Here is a 22,431-nt window from a genome sequence, read left to right on the forward strand (position 1 = left end):
AGACAATTTTCAGAGCTCTTCCAACAAGAAGAGCAAAGGATACTACATTTGCTGCCCATTTTTGAATAGCACAGGAGATCAACACTGCAACCATCTTCATTTCACATTAGCAGTTGGGTACTGTATAATTGCACAGACGAGTTACATGGTTTCGTTTTCAATAATAATTTTGAGTTCTGGAAACTTTGTGCTGAGCCACTATATGTGGTACTTAGTCATTTACCTAGACAGAGTCCTATCCCACGTGCTACAATGAATCCGAGTATCCTGTTTTATTGAAGTGAAAAGCAATTAATTTAACTTTGCCTAATTAGGCTGGCAGCTGTTTCTTATTAAGTAATTACAGTTTGCTTGATTACTAATAGAATCTTGGTTTGAATCCTGTTGGTTCTGCTATTGTTTCCTCTCAATGACAATCTTTCCAGAATCAGAAAATAGTCTGATACATTTCCCTTACAAACAGTCACAGTCACAAAAATTCTGTCACAGAAGTAACATTATTGGTAATCTGCAAATTTAGTAGTAGCCAATAGTGTTATACCATGTTTGGACACAGTTCTGTACAAGTGTGAAATGTGGACAATAGGGAACACATAAATGGAATGAGTAAAAGTTCTTGCAATGTTGTGTTACAGGAAAATGTTGAAGATGAGATGGGCTGATCAACTAAGAAATATAAAGTCCTGCAATGAGAGAATGAGAACTAACACCTTATCAAGAATGAATCTAAGAAACAGACTGACTGGACATGTCACAAAATGAGGCTTTGTTGAAAAGTGTATCCAAAGGGATGGTGGATGGTGAAAGGAAAGAATCTCGGGGACAGGTCTAGACATCACTGTATAAATGAGACTGCTGGTACAGTAATATAAGACACAGCAGCAGTGTTGAAATGAAGAGGATAACTGGTAAGCAAAAGGACTAGAGAACTACATTGATAACTGAAACAATAAAACTGATTTGGGTTTAAGGCTTCTATTCAGTCCCTTGTTGACCAGTCAGGTATGGTAACTGAAGACAGCAAAACAAAAGCCAAAGTTTAAAATTTCACAATCAAGAAATTGTTCACACAGGAGACTTATGCAAATATACTGTCATTTGACCATCAGACAGACTCCAGTATGGATGACACAGTAGTAAGCATCCCTGGCACAGAGAAACTACTGAAAGATTTGACAGCAAATAAATCACGAGGTGGGGATGGAATCCCATTCCAATTTTACAAAGAATATTCTACAGCACATTGGCCCCTTGCCTTGCCTACATTGTATGTCTACAAATCAGCACGATTTTAGAAAGCATTGCTCAGGCTAAACTCAGTTTGCCCTTTTCTCACATGACATACTGTGAGCACAGGATGAAGGGCAACCAGCAGATTGCATCTTTCTACATTTCTGGAAAGCATTTGATACAATGCCCCATTGCAGGCTGTTAATGGAGGTACGAGCATATAGAATAAGTTCAAAATATGTCAGCGACTTGAAGGCTTCATAAGTAATAGAATCCTGTATGTTGTCCTCAATGGCCAATGTTCATCAGTGACAAGAGTATCATCAGGAGTGCTCTATACACATATTTTATTTGGCAGACAGAGTGGGCAGCAATCTGCAGTCATTTGCTGATGATGCTGTTGTGTACGGTAAGGTGTCGAAGTTGACTGAAGGAAGATACAAGAAGACTTAAACGAGATTTACAGTCAGTGTGATGAATGGCAGCTAACCTTTAAAAAACTAAACTCTGCCCGAACAGGCCATGAAGGCCCAACCCTTAACGTAGAAAAATGTAAGTTAATGCGGATTAGTAGGAAGAACTAACCTGTAATGTTTGGATACATATTATAGTGTCCTGCTTGACACAGTCAAGTTGTTTAAATATCTCAGCATAACACTGCAAAATGATATGCAATGGGATGAGAATGTGGGAACTGTGCTAGGGAAAGCAAATTGTTGACTTCAGTTAATGGGAGAATTTTAGGAAAGAGTGGTTCAACTGTAAAGGAAACCACACATACGATACCGTTTGGACCTATTCTTGAGTAATGTTGGAGGGATTGGGATCCAAACCAGGTCGGATTGAAAGAAGACATCAAAGTAATTCAGAGGCAGGCTGCTAGATTTGTTATCGGTATGTTTGAAAAATATGAAAGTGTTACGGAGATGCTTCAGGAACTCAAATGGGAATCCCTGGAGGGAAGGTAACATTCTTTCTGGGAAACACTATCGAGAAAATTTAGAGAACTGGCATTTGAAGCTGACTGCTGAACGATTCTACTGCCACCAACATACATTGCAAGTAAGGACCATGAAAATAAGATACGAGAAATTAGGGCCCATATGGAGGCATATAGACAGTTGTTTTTCACTTGCTTTTTTTGCAAGTGGAACAGGAAAGGAAATGACTAGTAGTGGTACAGGGTACCCTCTGTCATACACCGTACAATGGCTTGAGGAGTACCTATGTTGATTTAAATGTAGATGTAGATTTATCCTCAATATGTATTGTATTCCATCCTAGACATTCAATCGACACAGTTTTTATCTTAGTTATTCTGGTGAATATAAACCTGCAAGGACATACGTCTGCTATTTCCCGTTAAGTTCAAAGTCAAGATACAATATTCTCCCCTCCCTAACCTGCTATCCCTCCCCCTCCCCACCCCACACCTCTTCTTTACCCCCAATACCCACCCCCGTTAGACTGAAGCTCACATCAGACACAATCAGGCCTTAGTGCTCAGAGAGAGTGGCCATGTGTGTCTGAGTAGTAGTTGTGTGAAAGTGAGAGTTTTCTGCTTCTGAAGAAATACTTTGTCGAAAAGCTAAAACATATATAGCCCTCTTTCTCATTGTGCCTCTCTTTCACTCAACACCTCCTCGGCTTAGTGAGTAGCAATCTATCCCTTCCACATTTTGTTATTTCATCCTGGACTTTCCAAGGTTTAACTGAGAAGGACGAATAGAAAGCCATGAAGCAAGCTGAAAAGCATTATGGGAGAGAGCAACATGGTTTCAGAACAGGGGTTGGCATAAGAGATGCTACAGATTTACTATGAGCACTAGGAAAGGGGTTCGCTTAAAAAGAACAGGAAAATTAATGCAATTTTTACCAATGTGGAAAAAGCTTTTACTAGGGTGATGTGGGACAGACACATGTTTGTACTAAGAAAACACGACATTGACCAGAGAGAAAGCATAAAGCCAGTCAGAATCGGTAGAGAACTAAGAGAGGGAATAGGAACAGGAAATAGAGTCACAGGAGGATGTTGCCTCTGAACTATGCTGTTTAACATGTACCCGGAAGAGACCACGGACATGTATGGAACGAGAGGAATATGTGTAGAAGGCAATAGGGTGAAGTGCATATGGTTTGCTGATGATGTACTGGTGGTGGCGGAGTCCAACCAAGCGTTTAGGAAATTTTATAATGGAGAACCTAAACTGTCACACAATCATAAGATTGAGAACAGTGACAGCCATGGAAGAGTTCAACAAAAGAAGAAAATTGCTATACAATGGCCTCACTAAATAAAAATCTAAGAAAATGACTGACCAAACACTATACATGGAGCACAGTTTAATATGATACAGAGACCTGGACACAGCAATAAATTTGGAAAGAAGGTTATAGGTACTGAAAATGTGGGTATGGAGGATACTAGATTACATAAGTTGGGAAACCACGGTGAGGAGCGAGGAGATATTGAGAAGAATTTGGGAGAAAACAAGCCACTTAGGCACAATATGGAAAAAGAAAACAATGGCTACACCAAATTTTGAGACATGGCAGAAATCAATTGGTTACTATTTTTATTGTTATTATTGTTTTAGTAGATTGTATTATTGCTGGGAGTTACATGTGAACATAATTTTTCTCCAAAGAAACTGTTGTCACTGGCTTTCTCTAACAAAACATTGATTAAAAATTGGAATGTAATGCTTCTATGTCTTTAAGTGAAGCGGACATAACTGTTGCGACTCGCCAATCATTCAATGTGCCGCCGCGCAATTACGCGCATCCTCTACATGTGGCGCTGTCTGCCAGCTATGCAGCAGCCGCGCCACTCAAGGGCCAGCCAGCCAGCGGCCAGCCAGCCAGCGGCCGCTAGACTTGGACTCAGTGTTCATTTGAATGTCACCGTGTTCACATGTCGTGCTTTGTCAACTTGCTCAGTGACTTACATGTATTGTGTCGTTATGAAATATATGTCTTCAACTTGATGTTATAACAATTGGCAACGAGGTAGTGGATTTTTCTTTTTCATCGTTGACCCGCCGGTTTCCATGGCTACTGTAGAGCAACTATTACAAGGTCTCATTGAACAGCAAACGCTTCTAACATAGGCGATTCATGATTTCGCCGCGGCATCAAATGCGGGCCGTTTCTCGTCGTTGTCTATACCTCCTTTTCCTCCTTACGACGAGACGGCAGAAATTTGGTCTGATTAAGAAAAAGTCTTCGACAGCACTTCTTGGCATTTCATGTCACGGACGAACAAACATGTAAGTCTCTGTTCCTTTCATGGATTTCACCTCAAATGTATCGGTTGTTGTCGCAATTGGCTCCTTTGAAAGATCCTGCATCTTTGTCCTTTGCTGAAATGTGCTCACTTCTGTCCGTCTATTTTCAAAAGCAAACACATGTGGTATCCTCTTGTGTTGCCTTTTATCGTTGTCAAAAACAACCACATAAATCCTATCGCACTTGGGCTGCTGAACTTCACGGCCTCAGTCGAAAGTGTCAATTTGTTACTGACGTTCACAAAAAATCCTATGCCAATTCCATGGTACGGGATGCTATTATCCAGTTGGCACCCGACAAAGAAGTTAGGCTACGTGCCCTTCAGTTGGCAAATCCGACTCTAGATTAAGTCCTATCCATCGTGCAGTCTTTTGAAATTTCTCGCGCTGCTGGGGCGCAAATAGAGGCGTGGGGTGACGACGGGGAAATACAACCTCTGTGCACTGTTGAGGACGTGTGCGGATGTCCCCGCCGGCTTACGTGGCCGCAGTACGCTCCCACACGCAGCCTCAGCCTAACCGTAAACAACCCTCTAAGAAACTGGAACAAAACCCCCGGCAACTTCCTTCATGTCTGCGGTGTTTCACAAAACATTCACAAGAAGATTGTCCACAATGTTGGGCCGCGTGTCACAATTGCAAAAAGAAGGGTCATGTGTCTTCCGTTTGCAAATCCAATCGCATCCATGATGTTCATGAACACGATGCTGATTCTGCTTCTGTGTTGTCTGTCAACTGCACTTCTTCCCTTTCAGGAAAGTTATTCCTCACTGTCCAAATCCTTGGTAGGGATGTTCGCATGCAGGTGGATTCTGGTTCTGCTGCCACCATAATTAATTCTCAGACGTATCTTCAGTTGGGTTCTCCACTCCTATCACCTGTCACTCGGCAATTACGGACGTACAATAAACAGAAGATTTCTCTCTCGGGACAATTTGATGCTGAGGTATCTCACAAATCTGTCGTTCGGACTGTTCCCATATTTGTGGTCGAGCAGAGCAACGCAAAGAATCTTTTTGGTTTCGATGCCTTTCGCGTTTTTGGGTTCTCCATAGATGACTCTGTCAATATCGTCTCTGATGCTATTGCTTATTCTCAATTGGATTCCTTGTCGACGACATTTTCGTCCCTTTTTCTCCTGGGTTAGGCCGCGCGAATGACTTTGAAGCTCATATCACACTCAAACCCACTGCTTGGCCTAAGTTTTTTCGAGCTTGGCCCATTCCTGTGGCCCTTCGCAATCGGGTAAAATGGGAGCTGGATCGTCTCACTGCTTCATGGGTCTTGCTTCCTGTCACTTCCAGTGAGTGGTTCTCTCCTGTCGTTTTCGTTGCTAAGCCAAATGGTGATATCCATCTCTGTGGCGATTTTAAAGCCACTGTAAACTCGGCCTGAAGAATTGTTTACTAAACTTGCTGGACGCCAGTATTTTTCTAAAATTCACCTTTCAGAAGCTTATCATCAACTTCCTCTCGACCCTGCTCCCCGCCAGTTTCTGGTCCTTAACACGCATTCGGCCTCTATCAATACCAATGCTTGCCATTCGGGATTGCCAGCGCCCCAGCTCTCTTTCAGCGATTTTTGGAACAATTATTGCTCACTGTCCCTGGGTGTATCAATTATATGGATGACATTGTTGTCACTGGCTCCACCACTGACGAACATCTTCAGAATCTCCGCACACTTTTTCATGTTTTACAGACCGCCGGTCGTAAGTGTAATCTTCAGAAATCGCAGTTTTTTCATGCATCTATCACGTACTTGGGGTTTCAACTCTCTCGGGATGGTATTCGTCCGCTTCAGCAAACAGTCGCTGCGATCGATGCCCTTCCTCACCCTACATCTGTGAAGGAACTGCAGGCCTTCTTGGGGAAAACAGCATACTATCACAAGTTTTTACCATCTGCTGCTTTGGTGGCTCAGCCGTTGCATCGCCTGTTACATAAAAACGTGCCTATTCACTGGTTCACGTCATGCGATGCGGCTTTCCAGAAATTGAAGACTATGCTGAAACAGGCCCCGTGCCTGGCTACTTATCAACCTGGCCAACATCTTGTTCTTGCCACGGACACCTCTCAATACGGGGTTTGTGCAGTCCTTGCGCGCCGTTTTTCTGACGGTTCTGAACAACCCATTGCTTATGCCTCCAAAAAGCTCATGGATGCCCAACAAAAGTATTCTCAAATTGAAAAAGAAGCTTTGGCCATTATTTATGTTCTTCATAAGTTTGGTGTTTTTCTCTATGGATCCAAATTTCATCTTGTTACGGATCACAAACCACTTGTTTCCTTGTTTCATCCACCAACGTCACTTCCCGAAAAGGCTGCACACCGCCTCCAGCGTTGGGTTCTATACTTGTCTCGTTTCAATTACGAGATTCATTTCCGGCCGACGGCTCAACATCTGAATGCTGATGCACTGTCTCGCCTTTCCATGGGTCCTGATCTGGCATTCGATAGGGACGAACTTCTGTGTTTCTACCTGGATATTGCCGAGCAGCAGGTTGTGGACGTGTTCCCCATCACCGGGGACCAGCTGGCGGCTGCTATGGGTTCTGACCCTACCGTCTCCCGGGTTTTACGCTGTATTCAGAAGGGTTGGCCAGATCGCCCGTCCGCTAAGACTTCTGATCAGTTGCGGAACTACTACGCTTTGCATTACTGCCTCATGGCTAGGGATGGTGTTATCCTCCTTACCACCGAAAATGCTTTGCCGCGTGTTGTGGTAGCTGCGTCTCTGCATGCTTCGGTCTTGCGCCTCCTTCACCAAGGGACTGGGGTGTGTCTCGCACAAAATATCTGGCGCGCTATCATGTGTACTGGCCCAGCATCGACTCTGAAATCACACACATGGTCGCTGCCTGCAGCCCTTGTGCGTCACAGGCCGCCGCCCCGAAGTCATCTTCGCGGGACCTTTTTTAGGTACTTATTGGCTACCTGTAATTGTCGCCTACTCTAACTTTCCTTTCATTGTCCGTTGCATGTCGCCTACCACCGCTGCCACCACTAATGCTCTCGCCCGCATTTTTTCTTTGAAAGGCCTTCCCTCTACTCTTGTTACTGATAATGGCCCACAATTTGCCTCTTCCGAATTTGCGGATTTTTGTGCTCGTCTCTATGTTATGTATGTCACGGCCCCTCCGTTCCACCCACAATCAAACGGTGAGGCTGAATGGACTGGTCCGCACATTTTAGACTCAGATGAGGAAACTCCTGACTTCTTCTGCTGCTGCTGATGTGCTTCTCCAATTTCTGGCTTCTTACCGTTTCACCCCCATGGGCAAGCACAGCCCGGCTGAGCTCTTACATGGCCGACAGCCCCGTACGCTACTTCATCTTCTGCGGCCTTCCACCTCATGGCTGCAGGTGCCTACGCTTGGTCAGTTCACTGCCGCCGACCTTGTATCGGTACGGGGATATGGCAGGCGACCAAAATGGAGTACGGGTCGCACCTTACGACACCGTGGCCGACGCCTGTATGAAATCCACACGGACACGGGTGTTGCAGTGCGTCATTCGGAGCAGCTTCGGCCTCGTGCCTGTTCCGACTGCCGTTGCACCACCTTCGGCTCTACCTGACACTCGGGATCTTGGCATATCGCATTACTCACAGCGAAGCCCTCTCACCATCATATCGGTGCCAGCACAAGGACTGACGCCACCAGGAGACGTGCCCATGCAGGAACCAGATGACCATCATCTGTCGGAGCAACTCTACTCGCCTCCTTCTCCTACATATGCCGACACATCGTCCATGTCTCCGGTTATATCAACCGGACTTGTCGCCATGGGCAGATTGGTGCACAGGGCCCCACCAGATTCAACCCCTACGTCTCGTTATTTCGACCCGTTATCATCAGGGACACTTCTGTTCGTACACGGAAAGCCTCCTCCACGAGACTTTACGGCCAGTCAAACAAAGCCTATGGACTTAGCAATCTACAGGCCACCTCCATCAACACCAGTGCAAAACTTTCAAGGGGGGTAAAAGTGTTGTGATTCGCCAATCATTCAAAGTGCCGCCGCGCAATTACGCGCGTTCTCTACGTGCGGCGCTGTCTGCCAGCCATGCAGCAGCCGCGCCACCCAAGCAGCCAGCCAGCCAGCGGCTGCTAGACTTCGACTCAGTGTTCATTTGAATGTCACCGTGTTCACATGTCGTGCTTTGTCAATTTGCTCAGTGACTTAGATGTATTGTGTCATTTTGAAATATATGTGTTCAAGTTGACGTTATAACATTAACTGTAATGACAGAGTATATGATAATAACGAAACAAATAAAAACTGGTGGTGTCAAACAATATGTCTCTGATAAATTGTTCACTATTAATCTACATCTCTTTTATGCTAACAAGCCAGCCTAGTAGCGTTGATAACATAAAATATATTTTGGAGGACTTCATGTTCCAGTAATTTGTTATGAGTAGTTGCTTTGGTACAATAATTTAAATGTACATGTACATATGGTCATGCTGCACCTCTGCCCCCTCCCTCCCCATAATACCACAAATAAATAGCACGAATAGAAGTATTCAGAGATATTACGTATAATTACATGGCAGCTTACTAATCAGTGAGGTGCATATATTAGAGAACACTCTTTAATTGAGTTTTTTCAATTGGTGATTTAGAGGCAGCTATAAACTGAAACGATGTCAACTGCTCTATTTTCAAACATGCTGATTGACAGTGTTGCATATTTAAAAATTTTGGGTACCTTCTGAACTCCTATTTAAGCTTCCAGTGCAGAAAACTTACTATCCTACACAACAGTAGGCTGGTTGATTTTTAGGCTGGAGATTAAACACTAACACAAATCTATCAATTGTTCAGTTACTTCTCTCCATTTAATTGCATGTTTTTGAATTCATACTTACTTAAAATTCTAATGTGTCTGCAGGGGGAATTAATTTTTAATACATAATTTTAAATTGGCTTGGTGGTTGTGTTTCCAGCTCCACATGAAGCTGATCTGCTCATTATGTGGAAACCCATGTGAAAATCATCATTTTGTCTAAGATTCATCACTGGTGGACAAACTGAAACAGGGTGATCTCAGTTTCCTGAGCACATTTGCCGCCAGGACCTACTGGAATAAGCAGCTGTTGTTTTTCACAACTGCAGACATTAAGGAGCACAAGAGCAATTTGCACACCCATGCCATTCCATACTAATACACATTTCTGCAAGCAAATGGACAACATTGCTGTCAGCTGGCATCACATTATACCCTGAGCAAGATTGCAGAATTTAGGCTGTGTGTGTGTTTTGAAAAATAACAGCCAATAATTCAAAGGAGGTTCATGAAGTAACTTAATATTTTAGTAAATTGCACTGGTGACTATAAAATGCAACAATCAGAGTAGTTTTAAAAGAAAGTGGGAGAAAAGTAATATGACAGAAAACACTGCAAAAAATTTATGCTCAGTTAAAAGGCAAGACATAAACATCCTGTTTGAAAGAAGTGACAGCAAAATGAGTTGTGAAAACCATCCATAGCCATATTACCATGTACAAAGTTGTCTTTCCTCTTAATACAAGTACTGATATTATACAGGGTGACAATTATTGGACTATGTGAGAAAAAAGTAAATTAGTTACGAGCTACGGTGTGCGCATGCTTTATTCAATTTGTAAACATCACTACAGATATTTGGATTTAGATTATGGAATGTTGGATATGCCTGCCATCATTGGTGATGATGTGGCGCAGATGAATAGTAAAATTCTGTATGACCCACTGAAGTGTCGGAACATCAATGCTGTTCATGACCTCCTGAATGGCTGTTTTCAGCTCAGCAAGGGTTTTGGTGTTATTGCTGTACACCATGTCTTTAATACAGCCCCACAGAAAGTTATCACATTTGTTCAGATCCGTAGAATATGGCGGCCAATTGAGGTCCATGCCAGTGGCCTCTCTGTACTCCAGAGCCAGAATGGGGTTGCCAAAGTGCTTCTCCAGGACATCAAACACTCTCCTGCCTTGATGGAGTCGATCTCTGTCTTCCGTGAACCACATCTTGTCGAAATCAGGTTACCCAGATAATGGGAATGAAATCGTTATCCAAAACCTTCACATACTATTCGTGCCATCAAGGAATATCACACCAATTATTCTGTGACTGGACACTGTACACCACAGAGTCACCCGTTGAGGGGGAAGAGACTTCTCAATCACAAAATGCGGATTCTCGGTCTCCCAAATGCGCCAATTTTGCTCATTGATAAACCCATCCAAATGAAAGTGGGCTTTGTTGCTAAACCAAGATATGCATGCATATACTAATACCCATCACGCCCAGCGGTCAACCATGCAGTTTGAACATCCTAACGCGAACCTTTCAGAAGTTATGAAAATTTTATTTCATTAACTTCAATAATTGTACCCTGTACAATATTATTAATACTATGATGAAGTGTGTAAAAAGTTCTAACAGCATAATGTGTAATTCCCCTTTTTTAATTAAAATTTGTCACTTATCTTTGGTTCTGAAAGGACCACTAGTATGTGACATGTCATTTAACTAAACCAATTATTTCTCTCTTACCGAGGAGATAAACCGTACGCATTACGGGCATTAACACATGCTCCTTGTGAAACCAGCAACTTCACAATGTCTATATTATTACTTTCCACAGCTTCATGCAAAGCAGTAGTATTTCCTGCACCAGTTGCATTCACAGCAGCTCCAGCCTTTACCAGCAACTCTGTTATGGTAAAATTTCCTGATTGCACAGCTTCATGCTACAAAAATAAAGAGAGACCATATTATTACACTTATGATACACTGAATACACAAACTATAGCACAAAACATAATATAAGGACAATAAAACACTTAAGTGAGTAATGCAATTGCCTTTAATGGTTCTTCATTTTTCTATTGAACATGATTATTGAAAACTATAATATTTTTTCCAACTGTTGAACAGTTTGTCAGCAACCCTGCAAGTATCAGAACATTCAATAACTGATCCCCTTGGAGTATAAGTACTATAACTAACATCATTCTCATTTCAAGATATTTAATGTTTTACTAGGGTTGTTATAGAAAACTCAACAGTACTTTTACATCATTTTTTACAAATATTTTATAAATAATAGTTTTTTCTAATTCAATTAAACAATTTTAATAAATTTTATCAAGTCATAGACGTGATATAAACGCAAAAATGAAGTTACACCACTAGGATGTACATAGATAAAGGATTTTATTTTATTTTTTAAATTACATGAACAGGTAGAATGCCACACTTATTCCATACTCTTCTTCTTCTTCTCTTTTGTAACTGCGCATGGTGCTGTGCACAGCTTTCCTTGAGGTGTGCTAGACATAGGAACTGTGTGTCCTTTTTCAGATCTCAGCTTACAGTTGAACTTCCAAGTCTATGTAAAATGTTTGCTAGAACAAGAATGTGAATGGATCACGCTTTTGGTACTGAATCCACTACATCTTGAGCCATGACACTGGATTTCTTTTCAGTGTCAGTTTTCCTTTTGTTGATTGACTTCAACAAGTTTTCCACAGACAAGAAGCGACTGTTTGTCAGTACAGTCACATGAAAGAGATTTACTTTCCTTGACTTGGCAACAATATTGTACCAATTGTTGGGACAAATTGTTTGTTTTCTATTATTTTATTTTCTATTATTGTTTGTTGTGTCCTGCTGCAGTTTTCTATTAAGACAGAACTGTAATCACTGGTGAGATGGGAGTGGCCACTTGTCATGAACTTTTGGTCTATGATTTCAACATTATTCTTATCACTTACGACTAATTTCATCAATAATTTAGCTACAGCTGTTATGACTCTGATGATATGCTTTCTATTGGTAAAAGCATCTAAAAAGAAGAAATTATTAATTTTGATGTACGGTAACAATCTAATGAGAAAATATGAAACAGTCACCAACACTGGATGACTTTGAAAGTTATGGAAATTATGCATTGCTGGATCCATTTTAGTCCCAAATAAATGGTTCCCTGGTGCTGTCTTTATCATTAAACTAATGTTGAATCACAGTGAACACAATTCAAACAATGAAACAAATGAAGTCCTATTACTTCAACAGTTAAAAGATCAAAGATCCACAACAAATTGCAAGAACTCAAAACAACAGCAGGCAGAGTGGTGTTAACTCCCAGCTACACTGTTTCACAGACACATCTCTGCTTACATCAGAAACCTGTGCTGCTACTTATGTGAGTTACAAATTACAGTGTTTGCTTTGTTAGCAGAATACCACTTGCGAAACATGATCCTGAATCTTTCTAAAAAATAATGGAAAGTGGAGTTACGGTCCTAAGAGACTTTAGGCTTTAAGAGACACTATTAGAAATGAAATCATTTCCAACAGGCAAACTGAACAATTTCACAAGACTGAAGAACACCACTAAGAACACAAAACAATGGTGCAAAGTCTGTGTGGGAACTGTTTATGAATGGTACTTTGGGGAGTGGCATGAGGGGGTGTGGAGAGGGGGAGTCAAGAAGAAATTCCTAAACAAAGACAAGACAAAATGGTCCTATGAACATATCTTGCAATAAGCATTGTTGCTGAGTTACATGAAACAACACTACAGGATGAACACTGGCCACGTCTCCAAAGGTGGCCCAGCCACTTCATTCACTAAACAGATAACGTCTTTAAACACAAACAATTGCCAGATAACACAAATAACAAAGAGAAAGAACCTGATAGTACCTGACTACAAGATCGGTGATTAACTTCCACATCCAATCATTTTGTTTAATTGTTTATGAGTACAACTATAAAGAAGAGGGCAGACATGTCAAATCTGTAGTAGGGAAGGTGAACGGAAGACATGTTTGTTGGCAGGATCGTTCGGAAATATGGAGCATCTACAAAGGAATTTACACCTAAGGTTATAGTGTAACCAAATCTACGAGTACTGCTCCAGCATTGGAATCTCTATCAAGAATGTATGACAGCAGGCATCAAATGAATCTGATGCCTGCTAGAATCATAATATCTCAATAAAGCCCATGTGTGGGCTATGTCGTATGTTCATTCCCCCTCACACCTTATGCCAATAGGTTAAGGAAAAAACTGCAAATATTTGTATGAAATATCTTCGTAATGCAACACGTCTGGTTGTGAAGTATGCAAATCAAAGACAAAGATATCAGACTTGAGAAATTCACATGTGAAGATGACAGAAAAAACTGACAAAACCATTTATTTAGTTATGCCTGGGTCCTGTTGAAAAACTGCACCAGCATTACTGGTTTGCTGCTGAAAGTGTCGCCATAAGCAAAATCCAGTTTAGCACGAGATTACACAGGCCAATGCACTGGATCCTCTATGGCCCTCCCACTGTCTTCACAAGATGTTCAAAAATTAGCGTACATCCAAAGTGAAGTGCCCTGGGGTTCCATCATCAAGTATGAACACAAAGGAACTGTGTTTTCCTAGAGGAAAATTTTCTGGTGGTACAACAACATGTCACTCAGAAAGCTAAGGTATGGTTGTTCCTAAGTAATTAATTTATTTTTAGTACTTTTGAAAGTTTGACAAATTTTCACTGAAAATGTTATGTAATGAAGGCAACTAGAGCATAACAAATACAGAAACTTTAGTAACAATGTTTTTATAAATTTTTGGTAAATTATCATTTACTAGCTTAGCACCCACTGCTTCACTCGCAACTGCACAATAATTACAACAAAAATAACTTTATAAACATATTAGGCTACTGAAAAATTAATGCATTAAAGACAAGTTTCTTTTTCTGTGCAATTCTGATAAAGCCGATTTGTCATGTTGACTGTTAAACAATTTTCTTCAATTTAGTTCACAAACTGCAATGCTTCTAAACTTTTCCCAATAGCTAAGGCCAGCATGGTCTTTTCTGAATGTACTTATTATTATTATTATTATTATTATATATAAAAACAAAGATGAGGTGACTTACCGAACGAAAGCGCTGGCAGGTCGATAGACACACAAACAAACACAAACATACACACAAAATTCAAGCTTTCGCAACAAACTGTTGCCTCATCAGGAGAGAGGGAAGGAGAGGGGAAGACAAAAGGAAGTGGGTTTTTAGGGAGAGGGTAAGGAGTCATTCCAATCCCGGGAGCGGAAAGACTTACCTTAGGGGGAAAAAAGGACAGGTATACACTCGCACTCACGCACATATCCATCCACACATACAGACACAAGCAGACATATTTAAAAGACAAAGAGTTTGGGCAGAGATGTCAGTCGAGGCAGAAGTGTAGAGGCAAAGAAGTTGTTGAAAGACAGGTGAGGTATGAGTGGCGGCAACTTGAAATTAGCGCAGACTGAGGCCTGGCGGATGACGAGAAGAGAGGATATACTGAAGGGCAAGTTCCCATCTCCGGAGTTCGGATAGGTTGGTGTTGGTGGGAAGTATCCAGATAACCCGGACGGTGTAACACTGTGCCAAGATGTGCTGGCTGTGCACCAAGGCATGTTTAGCCACAGGGTGATCCTCATTACCAACAAACACTGTCTGCCTGTGTCCATTCATGCGAATGGACAGTTTGTTGCTGGTCATTCCCACATAGAATGCATCACAGTGTAGGCAGATCAGTTGGTAAATCACGTGGGTGCTTTCACACGTGGCTCTGCCTTTGATCGTGTACACCTTCCGAGTTACAGGACTGGAGTAGGTGCTGGTGGGAGGGTGCATGGGACAGGTTTTGCATCGGGGGCGGTTACAAGGATAGGAGCCAGAGGGTAGGGAAGGTGGTTTGGGGATTTCATAGGGATGAACTAACAGGTTACGAAGGTTAGGTGGGCGGCGGAAAGACACTCTTGGCGGAGTGGGGAGGATTTCATGAAGGATGGATCTCATTTCAGGGCAGGATTTGAGGATGTCGTATCCCTGCTGGAGAGCCACATTCAGAGTCTGGTCCAGTCCGGGAAAGTATCCTGTCACAAGTGGGGCACTTTTGTGGTTCTTCTGTGGGGGATTCTGGGTTTGAGGGGATGAGGAAATGGCTCTGGTTATTTGCTTCTGTACCAGGTCGGGAGGGTAGTTGCGGGATGCGAAAGCTGTTGTCAGGTTGTTGGTGTAATGATTCAGGGATTCCGGACTGGAGCAGATTCGTTTGCCACGAAGACCTAGGCTGTAGGGAAGGGACCGTTTGATGTGGAATGGGTGGCAGCTGTCATAATGGAGGTACTGTTGCTTGTTGGTGGGTTTGATGTGGACGGACGTGTGAAGTTGGCCATTGGACAGGTGGAGGTCAACGTCAAGGAAAGTGGCATGGGATTTGGAGTAGGACCAGGTGAACCTGATGGAACCAAAGGAGTTGAGGTTGGAGAGGAAATTCTGGAGTTCTTCTTCACTGTGAGTCCAGATCATGAAGATGTCATCAATAAATCTGTACCACACTTTGGGTTGGCAGACTTGGGTAACCAAGAAGGCTTCCTCTAAGCGACCCATGAATAGGTTGGCGTAGGAGGGGGCCATCCTGGCACCCATGGCTGTTCCCTTTAATTGTTGGTATGTCTGGCCTTCAAAAGTGAAGAAGTTGTGGGTCAGGATGAAGCTGGCTAAGGTAATGAGGAAAGAGGTTTTAGGTAGGGTGGCAGGTGATCGGCGTGAAAGGAAATGCTCCATCGCAGCGAGGCCCTGGACGTGCGGAATATTTGTGTATAAGGACGTGGCATCAATGGTTACAAGGATGGTTTCCGGGGGTAACAGATTGGGTAAGGATTCCAGGCGTTCAAGGAAGTGGTTGGTGTCTTTTTTTCCCCCTAAGGTAAGTCTTTCCGCTCCCGGGATTGGAATGACTCCTTACCCTCTCCCTTAAAACCCACTTCCTTTCGTCTTCCCCTCTCCTTCCCTATTTCCTGATGAGGCAACAGTTTGTTGCGAAAGCTTGAATTTTGTGTGTATGTTTGTGTTTGTTTGCGCTTTCGTTCGGTAAGTCACCTCATCTTTGTTTTTATATATAATTTTTCCCACGTGGAATGTTTCCCTCTATTATATTGATATTATTATTATTATTATTATTATTATTATTATTATGGGATTAATTAATACAGGTATCAATTAATAACAACAGTTTGTTGTATTCCTGTTATCTTCCACCAAGCCTCGCGATGCTCCATTATTCCATTGGTGTGGTCATTCCAAGAATGTCATGGTTTCCTGCATTTACGTCTGCCAGTTTGTTTCCATTCAAATATATTTTTGGCCATCAATGATCTGGCACTCTCAACAGATGTCCATAGACTTTCTTTCAATTCTGACTATCAGTGTTTCATCTGCCTTCATTCGAGCTCTCACTTCCATCATTAGTTTTCTTTTCGATTCTTGATATTTTGGCACTCTTTCATAAATAATCCGTTTCCACGGCTGTTATTATTCTTTTCAGTTCGCACTGCCCCATAGAATAGAACAGATTCAACCACTACCCTACCCACTCTTTTCTTATTATTATTAGAGATGTTCTTGTCCCACCAAAAAGAATTCATACACCCTATTACTTTTCTGCTTTTTTGTATACTAAATTTTATTTACATAGTACCCGGGCCATTTTTGTCGATGTATGTCCATAGATATTTAATTTTTTCTAGTATCTGTTTCATAATTGCTCTGTCACTGATGTGTACTTCAAATTTAGTGTCACTATTCGCTACCAGATATTCGGTTTCTGTCAGACTCATTTGCAGTCCTCATTTATCATACTCCTGATATAAACGCCATATCGTGAACTCAAGATCGAATTCATCTTTTGCTAGAACAGCTCAATCATCAGCAAAACTTAATGAAAAGAGCTCTACATCATTAATAATAATTCCCATTTCTCCACAGCCACCTCCTGAGAGCCACTTAATACATATACACTGAACAAGATGGCCGACATACTGCAATCTTGTCTCAGCCCTTTTGTGACATTAATAGGTGCTGATAATTTTGTCCCTCTTTTAATCCATACCTTATTATCTCTGTACATTTCAATAATAATCTGTAAAAGATAGTCATCCATATCTAAATCTTTTAGAGCTTCCCAGAGTTTTGCTCTATGAACTGTGTCTTAGGCTTTAGTTAAATCTACAACAATGCTGAAACACGTACCCATCAATTCTGATCAAGAATCCAAATACCAATTTTTGTAGTTCTAGAGTCAAAACTACCTTAATAGTGACATATTTACAAGAATGTTACATGGTCTATTTCACCAACTTATGGTAGGGAATTTCTAAAAATCCCTTCTTATGTGATACCTACACTATAGGGTCAGCACTCTCTCCACATTTCAAGTTATTGTCCTTAGCCATTTGGGCAGGGCGATGATGAGTCAGTGAATCAGTCAGGACATTTCCTTTTACATATAGAGGTAAAATACTAGCAGCATATTATGAATCATATCATGTTACAGAGTATGCAATAAAGTCCTAAAATGTTTTTTCAGTTGAATAAAATGTAGTGTTTTCACTTACTAGTGGTGTCCAACCTGCAAAATCCTTTGTGTTTGGATTGGCGCCTTCATCCAAAAGTGATTTCACTCGAGCAGCGTCTCCCTGTAGTAAAACATACATGCTAAACTACATTTCTTGTTGAAGCTGTTTGTATGCTTGTAAGTCAACAACTACTGATAAATCCTAAATGATGGAGCATTCTTGGAAGCAAAAACTGTACTGGAAATAAATGATAACAAACACACAAACGTGTGTTTGTCATCATGTATGCCGAGAAAGAGGTATATACCTGCATGCACGCTTTTTCTTACATGTGAGGCAAACTCGGGCACTAGGCGCAAGATCCCTAGGTGTAAATGCATCTATAACCTTGCTGCTTCATTTGTCTCTTCTAAAGTAACGAGTAATAATGCAACATGGTACACCAAATCACAAAGCATTTTCCCTAACAGCACATCTGGCTGTTATGCCACCTTATTGCTTTCTGGTGCTCAACATTTAAATATTTCAACCCCCTTGTCACTGCACATAAGGATTTCTCTGGAAGTTCTGACTGGACCAACTGAAACACATTCTTGTAAGGGCCTTATCTAGCATCATACATGGAAATAAGGGACATCCAGCCCACAATCTTTCCAAACCCATCCTAAAGTGGCATTCCAACACCCACCAACACTACATGACATCCTGACCCATCCCTGTGCCACTCCCGCTCTCACACCTTGCCACGGTGTGCTCTTATCATGGAGGAAGACCAGGTGCAAGACCTGCCCAAAATATCTACCCAGCATATCCTACTCCAGTCTTGTTACAGTACTACTTTAAGCCACCAGGGGCAGGGGCACCTGTGAAAGCAGGCATGCCACATACCAGCTGCAGCAATTTGTGTACAGCATTTTATGTGGGCATGCCACCAAAGAGCTGTTCACCAAAAAGAATGGCCACCATCAAACTGGGACCAAAAACCGAATTGACCACCCCCAGCGAACAGCTGACCAAAACATACTTGAGTTGAATGGCTGCTTCACAATCCGTGTCATCTGTATCTTGCTTTTCTGAACTATGTAGATGGCAGTTATCCTTGCAACACACCTTTAACTTCTGAATCCTCCTGGCCTCAATCTCTGCTAAACCACTTTCCCCACACTCTCTACCCATAGTTTCCCCTTCCTCTGTCCTGTCGTGTCTTCACAATCCACGCTATCTTCATCGTGGGCCCCACCTCACCGGCTCCAGTGCCTATGTATTGCATGCCTGGCACCTGCACCTGCGCCTGTACCTGCCCCTGCCTCCCCCTCCCACATATCTATCCTCCACACCTGCTGCCTTCTTCCGAGCCATTAGTTACCTTTCCCCAACCCCTCCTCCTGCTTCCCACCTCTTTCTCTCTCTACCCACCAAAATAGACACACCCCTTTCCAATCCACCAGCCAAACTGCTATCCCTACACTGTGTGTCCATCTAATATAGATCTCTCTCTCTCTCTCTCTCTCTCTCTCTCTCTCTCGTTTCATTTTCCATGTGTACTTGTCAGCAACTCAACACTTATGTAATTCAGTGAGTGGTCTCCTTTTCTCTTCAAATATTTAAATTCTAACAGAACTTTCCTTAGAATACTTATACAACACAGGTAGGTCTGCTTTTAATAAACTCTCGGCCATCTTCTTGATCTCTACCCTAGAATTAACTTTTCAGCACCTGTGATTATAATGTGTCATTCTAATTTCTTTGCATTAGATGTTGTCAATCAAACTTTTCTTCCTTAGCTGTTGTTGTTGTTGTTGTTGTTGTTGTGGTCTTCAGTCCTGAGACTGGTTTGATGCAGCTCTCCATGCTACTCTATCCTGTGCAAGCTTTTTCATCTCCCAGTACTTATTGCAACCTACATCCCTCTGAATCTGCTTAGTGTATTCATCTCTTGGTCCCCCCCTACGATTTTTACCCTCCACGCTGCCCTCCAATACTAAATTGGTGATCCCTTGATGCCTCAGAACATGTCCTACCAACCGATCCCTTCTTCTGGTCAAGTTGTGCCACAAACTCCTCTTCTCCCCAATCCTATTCAGTACCTCCTCATTAGTTATGTGATCTACCCATCTAATCTTCAGCATTCTTCTGTAGCACCACATTTCAAAAACTTCTATTCTCTTCTTGTCCAAAGTATTTACCGTCCATGTTTCACTTCCATACATGGCTACACTCCATACAAATACTTTCAGAAACGACTTCCTGACACTTAAATCTATACTCGATGTTAACAAATTTCTCTTCTTCAGAAACGCTTTCCTTGCCATTGCCAGTCTACATTTTATATCCTCTCTACTTCGACCATCATCAGTTATTTTGCTCCCCAAATAGCAAAACTCCTTTACTACTTTAAGTGGCTCATTTCCTAATCTAATACCCTCAACATCACCCGACTTAATTCGACTACATTCCATTATCCTCGTTTTGCTTTTGTTGATGTTCATCTTATATCCTCCCTTCAAGACACCATCCATTCCATTCAACTGCTCTTCCAAGTCCTTTGCTGTCTCTGACAGAATTACAATGTCATCGGCAAACCTCAGTTTTTATTTCTTCTCCGTGGATTTTAATTCCTACTCCGAATTTTTCTTTTGTTTCCTTTACTGCTTGCTCAATATACAGATTGAATAACATCGGGGAGAGGCTACAACCCTGTCTTACTCCCTTCCCAACCACTGCTTAACTTTCATGTCCCTCGACTCTTATAACTGCCATCTGGTTTCTGTACAAATTGTAAATAGCCTTTCGCTCCCTGTATTTCACCCCTGCCACCTTTAGAATTTGAAAGGGAGTATTCCAGTCAACATTGTCAAAAGCTTTCTCTAAGTCTACAAATGCTAGAAACGTAGGTTTGCCTTTCCTTAATCTTTCTTCTAAGATAAGTCGTAAGGTCAGTAGTGCCTCACGTGTTCCCATATTTCTACGGAATCCAAACTGATCTCCCCCGAGGTCGGCTTCTACTAGTTTTTCCATTCGTCTGTAAAGAATTCGTGTTAGTATTTTGCAGCTGTGGCTTATTAAACTGATTGTTCGGTAATTCTCACATCTGTCAACGCCTGCTTTCTTTGGGATTGGAATTATTATATTCTTCTTGAAGTCTGAGGGTATTTCGCCTGTTTCATACATCTTGCTCACCAGATGGTAGAGTTTTGTCAGGACTGGCTCTCCCAAGGCCGTCAGTAGTTCCAATGGAATATTGTCTACTCCGGGGGCCTTGTTTCGACTCAGGTCTTTCAGTACTCTGTCAAACTCTTCACGCAGTATCGTATCTCCCATTTCATCTTCATCTACATCCTCTTCCATTTCCATAATATTGTCCTCAAGTACATCGCCCTTGTATAGACCCTCTATATACTCCTTCCACCTTTCTGCTTTCCCTTCTTTGCTTAGAACTGGGTTTCCATCTGAGCTCTTGATGTTCATACAAGTGGTTCTCTTATCTCCAAAGGTCTCTTTAATTTTCCTGTAGGCAGTATCTATCTTACCCCTAGTGAGATAGGCCTCTACATCCTTACATTTGTCCTCTACCCATCCCTGCTTAGCCATTTTGCACTTCCTGTCGATCTCATTTTTGAGACGTTTGTATTCCTCTTTGCCTGCTTCATTTACTGCATTTTTATATTTTCTCCTTTCATCAATTAAATTCAATATTTCTTTTGTTACCCAAGGATTTCTACTAGCCCTCGTCTTTTTACTTACTTGATCCTCTGCTGCCTTCACTACTTCATCCCTCAAAGCTACCCATTCTTCTTCTACTGTATTTTTTTCCCCCATTCCTGTCAATTGTTCCCTTATGCTCTCCCGAAACTCTGTACAACCTCTGGTTCTTTCAGTTTATCCAGGTCCCATCTCCTTAAATTCCCACCTTTTTGCAGTTTCTTCAGTTTTAATCTACAGGTCATAACCAATAGATTGTGGTCAGAGTCCACATCTGCCCCTGGAAATGTCTTACAGTTTAAAACCTGGTTCCTAAATCTCTGTCTTACCATTATATAATCTATCTGATACCTTTTAGTATCTCCAGGGTTCTTCCATGTATACAACCTTCTATCATGATTCTTAAACCAAGTGTTAGCTATGATTAAGTTGTGCTCTGTGCAAAATTCTACCAGGCGGCTTCCTCTTTCATGTCTTAGATCCAATCCATATTCACCTACTACATTTCCTTCTCTCCCTTTTCCTGTTAGGTGTACAGAAATGTGAATTTGGGACTTTTTCGAAAAGGGGGGCAAGAATACAAAGGCGAAGCTGTACAGAATCATATGAATAAACTTTTGTTATTGGTCAAATTACAGTATGCGGTTAAATGTTGCAATAGTTTCAATTAAAGTCTACAATAAACAAGCAAAATAAAAGAAAATTACAAAATAAATATACAACACTAAAAAATACTATATTAATACTTATCATTTATGGTACGACTGAGATAATGGATTTCATAGTAGAATCTAATCTGATCTA

At 41.7% G+C, this 22,431-nt stretch overlaps 1 protein-coding gene across 2 annotated transcripts in view; it reads right to left on the minus strand.

Moving 5' to 3' along the window:
* Positions 1–22,431, minus strand: part of LOC124795199 (BRCA1-associated RING domain protein 1-like) — a 202,600-nt gene that overhangs the window by 76,531 nt on the left and 103,638 nt on the right. For both annotated transcript variants that reach the window (XM_047259106.1, XM_047259105.1), the window contains exons 4-5: positions 17,965–18,045; positions 11,065–11,261 (exon numbers count right to left, since the gene is read on the minus strand). In XM_047259106.1, the coding sequence (XP_047115062.1) occupies positions 11,065–11,261; positions 17,965–18,045 (278 nt within the window). The remainder of the gene's footprint in view (positions 1–11,064; positions 11,262–17,964; positions 18,046–22,431) is intronic.

This window comes from Schistocerca piceifrons, chromosome 4, assembly GCF_021461385.2.
Source record: "Schistocerca piceifrons isolate TAMUIC-IGC-003096 chromosome 4, iqSchPice1.1, whole genome shotgun sequence".
Lineage (NCBI taxonomy): Eukaryota > Metazoa > Arthropoda > Insecta > Orthoptera > Acrididae > Schistocerca > Schistocerca piceifrons.